This window comes from Festucalex cinctus, chromosome 5, assembly GCF_051991245.1.
Source record: "Festucalex cinctus isolate MCC-2025b chromosome 5, RoL_Fcin_1.0, whole genome shotgun sequence".
NCBI lineage: Eukaryota > Metazoa > Chordata > Actinopteri > Syngnathiformes > Syngnathidae > Festucalex > Festucalex cinctus.
Window position 1 is genome coordinate 16,731,439 of NC_135415.1, and position 12,285 is coordinate 16,743,723.

The window sequence follows — 12,285 nt, forward strand, 5'->3', positions numbered from 1 at the left end:
CTTGATGCTTATGTGTTGTCTTTCCTCGTGTAAAGCACATTGAGTTGCCTTGTGTATGAAATGTGCTATACAAATAAACTTGCCTTGCCTTGCCCTTCCTACTGTAAACTGAGAATCGCTGTATATTGTATGTTGGTGTTTCAACAAACACGCATCCAATTAAAGTGGAAAAAATAAAACTAAGTTCATGTTGAGGAAGAAGGAAGTGGGAAGCTAAAGAAGGAATCTTACTTGTATAAATAAATCACATGTAACATAAAAATGACAGATGACATCAGGTTGGGCCCAATGACAGAAGCGAAAGCATTATGATTCACTCCAAGCTGGCATAAAAATTGTGGTGTGGCAAACGATCTCTCATTGCGGATGACTGTGGAAACCTCCCCTTAAATATTCACACAATGAAGCGTCATGTGCACTGATTTTCCACGCTTTAATGTGTCATTGTGTAATGTAAGGGTCTCCTTTGCTTTTGCCGTTGTGTAATTATTGACATCAGGGTTTGACGCTATTGTGAACTCTGTGCTGGAGTCCACACAGGCGGGTGGTCTTGTGAGTGCTGCAGAATTGTTGCTATCTTAGTTTGTCAATGGCTGCTCGCAAAGACTCCACAGCTCCTTTCTCTTTGGACGTGTACCATGTCTCTGAGGAGCTGGGCTTCATTTTACCAGAGCCTCTGGTAGGTTTGAATGCTTATTTCGTTTTCCCCCATGTTGACATACTGCATTGTGTGAAAGTAGCCAAAAAGAAATAGCTGATTGTAAGCGAAGAGTGTCTGGAAGATATCAAATGATATTCAAGTGAAAATATAGACATTTAGAGTAAATTTCCTGTTAGAGAAGACTAAAAATTGCTAGCATAGCAGCTAGAAAACTGAACTCATAGCTAATGCTATATTGATTTAGACAAATTGACCGGGTGAAGCCGAGTTCTGGCATCGTTGCTGTTTGCTTTGTCTTGAACTTTATTCCAAAAGGCAACATGTGTTTACAAAATCACTTTTGTATAAACCTTTTTTCTACAGTACATCTCAACTCACCCAGTGGAACAACTGATTGTTTTTCCCCCGTCATCATCTGACCCTTATTAACTGTTCTGACATTGTCATGCAATTTTTTCCCGTATTCTTGTCCAAAGCAAGAACTTCCACCGTATTACCAACCATGGATGGACATTGCCCAGCGAGTACCGGAGCTTGTTCTCGCACATGAGTTGCGCTCGCATATTAAGAAGGTGAGTGGGCTCCATGAGTTGCCAAAGACAGTTCATCAGGTTTATTGAGTCATGGCTCAGTATAGTATCTGTGCAGATGCCTCAACTGAGCATCCAGTTCCTGCAGAGACATCGGGAACTGCGCCTAGCCCACCTTGCCCTTGGTGTCATGACCATGGGATATGTTTGGCAGGAGGGTGAGAGTGACACAGTCCAGGTATCTCTCACTCTCTCTCACGCCTCACAGACTCCATTTGAAGATCAGTGCGTTTGCTTTTTATTCTTTCCTCTTTTTTTTTGCATCTTATTCCAGAGAATGATGAGCCTCAACAAGAGGTCTGAATAGAAGGCGAACATTATTATTGCCAGTGCTAAGTAGTAAACGGCTCTTAAGACCTTTCTTTTTGCAAAAGTCTTTTGCTCGGCTTTTCACTTTGAAGCACATTGAGATTGTCTTAATATAAAGTGCATTAGAAATTAAATGTTTTATTATTAGTGGTGTCTAAATTAGTGCGTTAATTTTTATATAATTTAAAGTTCCTTTAACGCCACTATTTTTTATTATTATTATGTTTTTAAACGCGTGATTAATCACATTCACTTACTTGGAAAGCCTGTACTGGGGGAATTCCAGTCGCAACGCAGCAGACACATCCATGTCAAAGTTTAGCAGTAATAAATGTAATAATAATGCATATATTTGTGGAGAATGGGGTCAAGTTGTATTTGAGAAAATGTGTAGAATTTTACAAGTTACTTCATGTTCAAGATTAGATAGCTCTTAATAGGAAAGGAAAAAAAGCACTGACAAATGCAATTATGCCATCTAGTGTCAGAAAAATGACCTCAATACAAATAAATATCACATTTGTTTTTTTTTACAGTACAGTACATCTTTACAATTAGAAATCAATTTTCTCAATTATTATGAATTTTGTGTATCAATGACTAAAAGATGCAGTCATATTTCTATTAGTTTAACATTTGTTTCCTCTTTTATGTTAACAAGAGTATGAAAACTTTGGAAAAAATATTTTATTTTACATTTTACTCTAGGTTTAATATAGATATAAAATTATTATAAATGGGAAATTATTATTATTATTATTATTATTATTATTATTATTATTATTATTATTATTATTATTATTATTATTATTATTATTATTATTCGTAGTAGTAGTAAATGGGCAAATTAGCACACTAGAAGGATAATGGATAAATGTTTTTAATCTGCCTGAGCATTTTACCACTTTTGTCGTGGTTCTGTATATGTGGCACTAATGTAAATATGGGGAGAAAAATGTACCTGAAAATGTTCCGCGTTCTGAGGTATTATGAGCGACGTAACAGGGACTGGATGAAGCTTGTGTGTAATGAATTTCGGAAAGGCGAGATTGAGCTGTCAAGTTAGTCAAACGAGATTCATTTAAACAATTTGCACACCAGACAGAACCCAGCACTGACGTCATCACATATCGTATTATCTAAAGGTGGGATACCACGTCACTGTGTGAAAGCAGTCAATCGCCCATTTCACTGAATTCTGTGTAAAAAGCAAGCTATGGTTATATGGATGGATGGATCTGTTACAACTCTGATTTGAAAATGTAAAAGAGGCTTATATGTTTCGGATGCAAGAAGGCTGACACATATTCTCTGCGCATAATCTGCCTCCAAGATGCTGCCGCGCACTCTGGCTCTTCCATACTGGGAGCTGTCCCAACGCTTAGGACTTCCTCCAATTCTCACCCATGCTGACGCAGTGCTGGCGAACTGGCGGAAGAAAGATCCAGAGGGGTGAAGCCAAATAACTTCTGAGCACGTCTTTGTTGCATCTTTTAAAAACGCTCATCTATCAATGTCCCTTCATTTCCATTTTTGTTTTTGTTTTTTTGTTTTGCATTTCCCGTAACAGGCCTTTAGACATAGAGTGAGTACATTTTGAAATCCTCGTGATTTACAATTGCATTTGAGATTGTGCTAGCTCAACTAAAGCTTGACTTACAATACTTCAATGCAGGAACTTGGAGTTATTGGTCAGTATTCCTGGTGGTGAAAGTGTGCGAGGCTTCTTCATTGTCACGCTAATGGTGGAGCTTGCAGCAATTCCTGCTCTGAGGGTGAAGATGTAGTCAGTGTTTGCATTTTAAACTCAAGTTAGAATATATGGACTAAAGCATTGGGACATTTCATCTATGCGACGTACAAACGGAACAGAAATAATCAGTTGGTCCCCCTGTTTGTAGCTTCCACTCTTCTGGCAAGACTTTGGCAGATTTTGACGTGTCTGTGAGACTTTACATTTGTCGGATCAGGCATCATCCAAAGTTCTTGCACAAAGTAGGAAACATGGAATTGACCAAAAATCTTGGTAAGATGGAAAATTTGGACCATCGTTTACGTTTCAATACTTCAGTCCATATGATGTAGCAAAAGCCCAACTTTAAATACAACGGCATTGTGATTCTGATGAAGCATTGTGACTATGTTTCAGAGCATTCCTCAAGTGATCAATGGGCTGAGGTGTGGTGATACTGAAGCTGTGGCCAAAGGCTTGCAAGACATTAGCCAGTCTATTGACAGCATGGCAGAGTGCCTCAGACTCATGCATGGTAGCTTCCTTCAGTCTAAAGCAGGGGTCAGCAATCTTTACTGTCAAAAGAGTCATTTTAGGCCAAAAAATAACAACAAATCTGTCTGGAGCCACAAAACATTTGGAGATTGTGATGAACCAAACAATGTGTTAGTGTTAGTTTCATGTATCGAGGGCCCAAGAGCTCAGTCGATCAGAACAGAAAAATATTTAGTATAGCATCCAATACTTTGAGATTTTCTTCTACCGTTGGTCTTCGGAGTTTTTTTTTTTTTTTTTGGTATTTTTTCGTACATTTTTAGACTTTTCTATCTTTATGTCATTTCTAACATTATTGTCAATTTTATGGACACATGTTAATTTCTTCATTTTTGGACATTTTATGGCTATTTTGGGCATTTTGCTTCCCTGTTTTTGCTATCACTTTTCTGACATTTTTAGCAGTTTTATGAACGTTTTATGGTAATTTGGGGGATTTTCTTCTTTTGTTTTTGGAAATTTCATAGTTACTTTTTGAAAAAGATTTTCTCTGCCTTTTTTTTTATTTTTTATTTTTAAATAAATTCTCAGACTTTTTTTTTTTCTTTTTTTTCTTTTGCCAATTCCAAAGACATTCTATGGTAAATTTCTGCCTTTCTTCTTTTATTTTTGGACATTTTATGGTTACCTTTTGAATGTTTTTTTTCTTCCCTGCCTTGTCAATTTCATGGACATTTTATAGTCATTTTCTGTTTTTCCTCTTCCTTTTGGACATTTTATGGTCACATTTTGGACATTATTAGGTAATTTCTTGAAACTTTTCCATCTACCTTTCATTTCTCTTTTTCTGACAACTTAAACATTTGAACTCTGACAGTTTTTGTATATTTAATTCTTTTTTTATTTAATCATTAATTAATTTAAAGGATATTTTATCTGAAAAACAAAAGTAAAAACATGTAATTTTGTTTTAGAGATCTACAGGAGAGTGACTAAAGAGTCACATGTGGCTCCTGAGCTGCAGGTTGCAAACCCCTGTTCTAAAACATCATCACTCTTTAGCGACTAAATCAAATATGTTCATTTCATTGCTATCTATTTATCTCATATAGAACATGTGGATCCCTCGGTCTTCTATGGCATCATGAGGATCTTCTTATCTGGGTAATTCAATCTCTTTTTGCATCATGATTGGGGTTTCACACCCCTGTTCAAATTCATGGTTTTTGTGGCGTTAACAAAACACAAAAACCCTCTTTCACATTTAGTTTCACCATTTTTCACATCACAAAAACCTTGCATTTCAACAGGGGTGTGTAGACTTTTTGATTCAGTGTGTATGGGACATGCTTCCATAGATGGAAAGACAACCCGTGTATGCCAAAAGGTCTGGTTTATGAAGGGGTCCAGACAGAACCGATGGAATATTCCGGAGGGAGTGCTGCACAGAGCAGCTTATTGCACTGCTTCGATGAAATTCTAGGAGTCAAACATGAAGCCAAAAGTGGTAAGAGAAGTATACTGCGTTATTTTTTTGTCTTATGATTGTTTCTAGCCCCTCTTATGTGATAACAATTTCCTCATGCAGGTGCCTTTCTAACATGCATGAGAAACTACATGCTACCCGCTCACCAACAACTCATCCAGGACATCTCGTTGCAACCCTCCCTGAGGACGTTTGTGCAACAGCAGGCCAGCGAGCGGCTAACCGAGGCCTTTCAGGAATGCGTCAGCAAACTGTTGGCTCTGCGCAGCTATCACATCACCGTCGTCACCCGCTTCATCACAATCCCCGCCACGAAAGCCCGCCAGCTACGGAACCGGCGCGGGGACGCGGAAGCGGAGGTGATCAGCAAGGCCCCCGCCACGCTGGAGGAACGGGGCACCGGTGGCACCGGCATCATGAGCTTCTTAAAATCTGTGAGGAATCAAACGAGAGACACCATGCTGCCCGAGACAGGCAAAGCGATGAAGCACAACAGCTGATGCGGTGTCAGCTACATATCATCAAACGAGCAGTAAATCACTAGTGATTACTCAGCCCGTGATTTTATATGTCATTAAAAAGATTACTTTTGGCAATGCGATAGCGAGAGGCCCTTTTGTTTGGCGCGCTTCAAGTTTTTGTTTTGCCTGTAAACAAGCCTCGGCCGCATAGACATGAGTGATACCCATTATTTAGTCCAAACCATAATTCAAACCATTGCTGTTACTTTCTATTAAATTCAACCACTAACTCCTCCTCTCATTTGAACTGCAAATCCAAAATATGCATTGTCTTGTCCAGATCTGTGAAGCTGGATACCAGAAAACTTGCAAAAATTACTGAACCCATAACTTCTTGGAAAGTTATTTACAGATTTAGTTCAAATAAAGTTTAGAGCGACCAAAGATGTTTGCTATTTAATTTCACTCAGGATTAAAAGGGTAAAATTGAAGGCATGATTTGCCCTATGGGGTAAATACCGTATATTAATTTCCATTCATCCATTTTTTGCACCACTTGTCTTCCTTCTTTTGGGTCACGGCTGAACTGGAACCACTTCTAGCAGCAGACTTTTGGGAGGAGGCACACCCCGTTCTGCCCGACAGCCAAAAGCATGGGCACAAATAGAAAAACAAACATGAATCCTCACATTCACACACCTATGGACAATTTAAAGTTTTCAATTCACCTAACGTGCACATTTATTTTTTATTTAGTTTTGATTATAATCACTCTAAATCAAGGTTAACGAATAAAATAAAACAGCAAAAAACATTTTCGTTAATGAAATAAAAAAAAATACTTAAAAAAATGAAAAATAACTGAAAATTTTATGTTTACAAAATCAACCAAAGCTAACTGTTATTATAGTGAGAATGTCCTTTGTTTGTGATTGTTAAATTTATATATTTTATATTAACCGGAACAAGGACATTCGAAAGTGTGTCGCACAGAAGTGATGTCTCTAGCAGCAGCCAAAATAATAATAACAATAATTGGTTCATACATGAATAAAATATATACAGCATATAAAAACAAAAGTATAATGTACAACCAGGTATAGAGTTAACTACGTACCGGTATTTTGATTTGTGGATGGATGGATGTTTTTAAATTGTTTTAAAAAATATTTTTGTTGAATTTTTACTATCCAATACTTACAATGATGTTTTTTTTGTTTGTTACTGTTTTAATCTTGCACTCACGTAATACACATTATTAAAATAAAAATCAAAAACTAATACTAAAACTAAACTAAATCTAAGCATTTTTGGGGGAAAAACTAATAAAAATTAAGTCCCTTAGTGCAAACTAATTAAAACTAACTATAAAAAAAAACACTCAAAACAAAACAAAAACTAACTGTAATGAAAACTCATATACTAATAATAACCCTGCTCTGGATGCCTTCATCATAACTAGCACAATAGGAGAGTTTCCACAGTTGGGAAATACCACAACAGCACACTCATTTGCATTCTAATCCTACAGCAATAACACATTCATGGTCATCACATATAACTATTTATAGACGTGTCACGCTATCAGATATCCCTCCACTAAAATATCCCACACTAAAATATTCACACCCTCGAAACTTTCCATCTCATAAAATAATCAGCCTTTGTCACTTCTTCACTTACCGGCACGTCTTTGCGGTAGCATCGTCACGTTGAGGCCACAATGGACAATGTGGGGCTGAGACGCGTCACTTAGCATAATGGTTACCTCAACACTCCTGTCAGCCGTCAGCTCTCACAATACTTCCTGATACTGAGAGTGTGGAAAACCCAAAGGCATGAAGGGATATGCCGTAAATGGATCACGCTGTGTAATCTTCACCTTTCCTGGCTCCTCTCCAGCGGTGTTTCATTACAACGATGTGAGATGTGGCAATTAGACGTGACAATTCGGCCGTCCTGACTGGTGATTGACTTATTGGACGGCCACTACCAATCTTCATTATAGATTAGATCAAATAATATGCAAAAACACAATATAGCATGCAGCACGCAACTGTGCCATGTACATGATTTTGAGTAGATACACAAGGTCACAAATGTATGTTGTCATTTTTACCCATTTTTGGGAGTGCTAAAGCATCTATAAAATGAATTTCAGTAGCCCTAAAATTTGCCTAAAACAACAGTAATTGGTATAAAAAATAGCAATAATTTTTACAACAAAAATTAAGCTAGCTTCACACAGTCCCTCTCCCCAACCAATCGGAGGACCCCAATTTTTTATTTTTTTTTAAAATGCTGCCATTACTTAAAATTTGCTATTTACTATACACCGTCCAGCTATCGTGATTCTCAAGCACCTCGGTTGATTAGATTGACATGGCAACACACAAGGCTGAAATCTGATTGGACAAAAAAATAAATAAATAAAAAAAATAAATAAAAAAAAACATCAGAGGCAGGCAAGCCCAGAAATTGCGGAAGGCCCCAAGCTGAAGGAGGCCCCGAGAGATGGTTGTTATTGGTCCATATCAACGACACAACTGTCACTGCATTGAAAACTTGATATTTGGGAATTTCTCTAAAGCCTCCTACTACTGGGACGGCTTGCTTATTTTAAACAGTCTTTGTTTATGTGAATTATTGAATAAAAGATGACATTGCTTATCCATCATCCTGTTTTTCCTTCTTGTCCCCGTTTTCTCTTGAAGCCCCCAGTAGGTCTAGAAACGTCCTTGAAACAAAACAAAACAAAACAAAACAAAACAAAACAAAACAAAACAAAACAAAACAAAACAAAACAAAACAAAACAAAACAAAACAAAACAAAACAAAACAAAACAAAACAAAACAAAACAAAACAAAACAAAACAAACATTCACATAAATACACCGAAAGCAGTGCTACTAAACAAACAAAAGAACAGAGTCGACTGTTGGCAACAATACAATTTCATGGTAGAAATATTAGAATTTTGGTTGTAAATGTAGGTCAGGATTTCGAGAAGGTCTTGCTGGTTCTGACAGTTGACAACTCAAAGTATATTATACTTGCAGCAATTCTCAAACAATAAAAATATACTATATTCAGAAGTGAATGTGGGCAGCAGTAATAGTAATAGAATAGACCTATAAAAATATTACTAGTCAGCAGCACTGCATGTAGCAATGGATGACGTTTATATGACTAAGCCGCAGAAAAGCGTTCAGAAAATTGAAAGTGACATGACTCTCTCAGGCCAATGTGTCTTTAATACAAACTCGTATAAAAGGTTGAGGGAGGACTATATTATGTTCAGACAGCTATTATTTTCCCCTTTGGGAAATATAGATAATCTATTCCAGGAGTCAAACTTTCAACATCATAGTACTGTATTGGTAATGTTTTAAATAACATTTTATTACAATTAATTCTCATGTATGTCCAACATAAATAACATGAGTAGTTGGGAATAATAAAATGAATAACTAAGATTATTATCAACCAAATGCTTATGAAAGACAAAGAAAATTTCATTTTTTTTTTCTTTGATTTGTCAAACTATTTGAGTTCAGTGTCTATTGTTTTGTTTACAATACAGTATTTACCAAAAATCTCAAATTAGCTCCAAAATAAACCAATTCTCTGCTAATTACAGTGTTATTTCTCATATGAACTCTTACCAAGAACAGACTCTGACGCTTCCCAACCTGAGAAATAGTCTGTATAAATGTCCCGGAGGTCAGAGGGGGAAAGGTGAGCAAAAACTGACGCAGATACGGAGAGAATTGGATGCCTGTGTTTTCACATGTCACAGTTATCTGATTAGATCCTTCTTCCACTGCCAAAGCAAATAATCCATTTCCTTATTGGCTGACTTGGGAGGACTCCCTGACAACCCGACAGTAAACAAAGACCATCTCCAAGGATGTCTTCATTGTGTAGCCGGGGCTGGGCAGCCGCTAACTTTTCACCTCGCCATCACAACAGCGGCTGGTTTCAATGTAGGACATGACACACGCGCAAATGCATGTGCATACTCGCCTTGCGCACGTCAAGCCGCTGAATTGTTTGCCGCGACGATAATTGTGTGAGAGCTATTACAAAACACAAGTGTCAAAAGTATTATCATTTGGAAAAACAGGAATATTCCTGGCTTGTATAGCATTCGGCGTGATAACACCCCGTCGAGGAGTCACCAGTTTTCTTGAAAATGACTCAAACGTTCTTAATCCATCGTTCTAAGCTGGCCTGAGGTTCTCCTTTTGGATGGACATTTGCATATCTGTTCCTTGCTGGTTGACCACAAGATATCCTGGAGTCATATTACAAAAATGGAGTTCATGTTGCTGCTGTTTACGGCATGCCAAGCAAAACTGGCGCATTTACTCACGCTGTGAATGAGCAGCACTGGCAGCACCGCCAGAGTGATTGTCTTTGGCCTGCTCATCACCGGCACAGCTGGGATTTATGGAGCGTGTGTACAGTACAGAAGGGGGACTCTGGGCGTCATCTGGACTTCAGTGTCTTTATCAAGAACTGCGCACACAGGTCCACGGGCGCATTTTTGCCATTTGGGGATCCGAGGTGAAGCCAGCCACTACATCCGTGCCCTTTGCCAAGATTTTGAATATGAAAGTTTATCATCAACTAAAAAGTGTGAATATGAGAAAATTATACAAATCCTGAGCTAGATAAAGGCCTAAAAATCGTTCATGGTCTTTATTAGCTAACAAATGAGTCACCTGAACGCTTTGACTATAATTGCTAAGATCATTAATCAACATTTAATGTACAGTAAACGCCCCCCGAAATATGTGAAATCCGAATATATGGAAATATCCTATTTAAAACCTCCTAGGGCATGTTTTTTAATAGCATTAATGGCAGTTGATTCTGTAAGGTATTTAAAAATATTTGTAAAATAATACAGACACAAAAAACAACAACAGCAATGTACTAAGAGCAAAAGCAATAGATGAGACAAACATATAGCATTATCCATCCATCCATCCATCCATCCATCCATCCATCCATCCATTTTCTTGACCCCTTATTCCTCACAAGGGTCGCGGGGGGTGCTGGCGCCTATCTCAGCTGGCTCTGGGCAGTAGGCGGCGGACACCCTTGACTGGTTGCCATAAAGCATTAAAGTGTACCAAATACAGATTCAATTGTGTTTACAGTAAATAAAGGTAAACTGTTTTTTTTCTAAACTAACATATCATCTTACAATACACATAAAGAATCATAACCAAAGACGTACATTATGAAATTAATCTACAGTCAAACTAGGCTGATTTTTAAATACTGACAGCCTACTTTCGGATTTCAATCTTCTTCTTTCAAATTTGCACAGTGGATAACTGTGTGCTGCCATCTCATGGCAAGCAGTGATATTACACCCAAAATTAGGGTGGCCCACAACAAAACAAGTGAAATCATGTTTATTTATTCGGGATGTAACGATAAGCGTGATATCGTGATATTAAAACTGCCACAATATCGTCGTCGTCATGTTCACGATATTTAAAAGCACCACATCTGTTAAAAAAAAAAAAGTCAGGTTGATTTCAATTTGTGTATTATTCTAGCACCCCCTGGTGGCTAGGTTTTTTTAGTGCAATGTAATTTTCGTTAGGGATGTTTTGGCCCTTCTAGGTTTAAAATCCACACTAATTGTCAGATGAAGGGGAATGTAATATGCCTGTGAACCGAGTCAATATGTGGAGGAACTCAATGTGTGCGTGCATTAGCAAGTAAGCGCCTCAATATTGATATTAGAGATTATAGGTGGTTTATATGCATTGCTGTTATGCACAAAAGCACAATATTGTGCTTTTTTTGGTATGAGCTCTTTTATTTTTACAATATCGTGACCTGTTTTAAATATCGCCAACCTCCCCACAATATCGTGATAATTATCATATCGTGAGCTTCATATTGTGATAATATCGTATCGTCATGTTTTGATATTGTTACATCCCTATTATTTATACAACCACGTTAATTTATACAACCATAGCTAGAGTTACAACTGTACAATAAAAAAACAAAAACAAAAACGAATGAGCTGTATATAGGGAAGTTTACTTAACTTAATTAATACTCACATCATCATAATGAAAACCATTACTAACAATGACAGGAGTGCTACTGCAGTTTTTTTTTGTTTTGTTTTGTTTTAATCTAAATATAATAAGTTCTTATGACATGTTTACAGGACCGTGGAAATCTCGGGGCACCAGACAAGTGCCTGTGTTTGTCTCATGTTAAGTACGCCCCTGCCTCCAGATTGATTTTCTTTGGCTTGCACGTCACAGGGAGAGTTTGGAAATATAATCCATATGTACGGTACAGGAGGTGACTGGGCGTCATCTGGATTTCAGCATCTTTGTCAAGGACTGCACACCCACGGGTCAGGCACATTGTCATAATTCATTTAATGGCACGTTAGTGTATCACACTCGAGTTAAAATGTTTCCAATAGAGTTTGGGTTAGGTAAACATTTTTTTTTCCCTCCGTAGAAGTGTTAGATCTGAAGGCCTTTTGTACCAGATGAAAGAAC

The 12,285-nt window shown here is 37.6% G+C and overlaps 1 protein-coding gene across 2 annotated transcripts; it reads left to right on the forward strand.

Annotated features, from left to right (window-relative positions):
• Window positions 1-536: 536 nt before the first annotated feature.
• On the forward strand, window positions 537-5,869 carry ido1 (indoleamine 2,3-dioxygenase 1). 2 transcript variants are annotated; one of them, XM_077522261.1, is made up of 10 exons: window positions 537-679; window positions 1,138-1,233; window positions 1,310-1,429; window positions 2,894-3,012; window positions 3,131-3,145; window positions 3,236-3,335; window positions 3,710-3,827; window positions 4,900-4,951; window positions 5,146-5,294; window positions 5,376-5,869. In XM_077522261.1, exons 1-10 carry the CDS (start codon window positions 590-592, stop codon window positions 5,771-5,773), a joined length of 1,257 nt encoding a protein of 418 aa, XP_077378387.1. In that variant the 5' UTR covers window positions 537-589; the 3' UTR covers window positions 5,774-5,869. The 2 variants fall into 2 exon arrangements, with proteins under 2 accessions (XP_077378387.1, XP_077378388.1); XM_077522262.1 differs by lacking the exon at window positions 537-679 and having other exon boundaries at window positions 1,153-1,233; window positions 1,299-1,429.
• The last annotated feature ends 6,416 nt before the right edge of the window (window positions 5,870-12,285 follow it).

Coding starts and splice junctions, on each gene's coding strand:
- ido1 (XM_077522261.1), top strand. CDS start 590: ATGGCTGCTCGCAAAGACTCCACAGCTCCTTTCTCTTTGGACGTGTAC. Junction 3,828..4,899: donor GTGCCTCAGACTCATGCATG/GTAGCTTCCTTC, acceptor TATCTCATATAG/AACATGTGGATCCCTCGGTC. Junction 4,952..5,145: donor ATGAGGATCTTCTTATCTGG/GTAATTCAATCT, acceptor ATGCTTCCATAG/ATGGAAAGACAACCCGTGTA.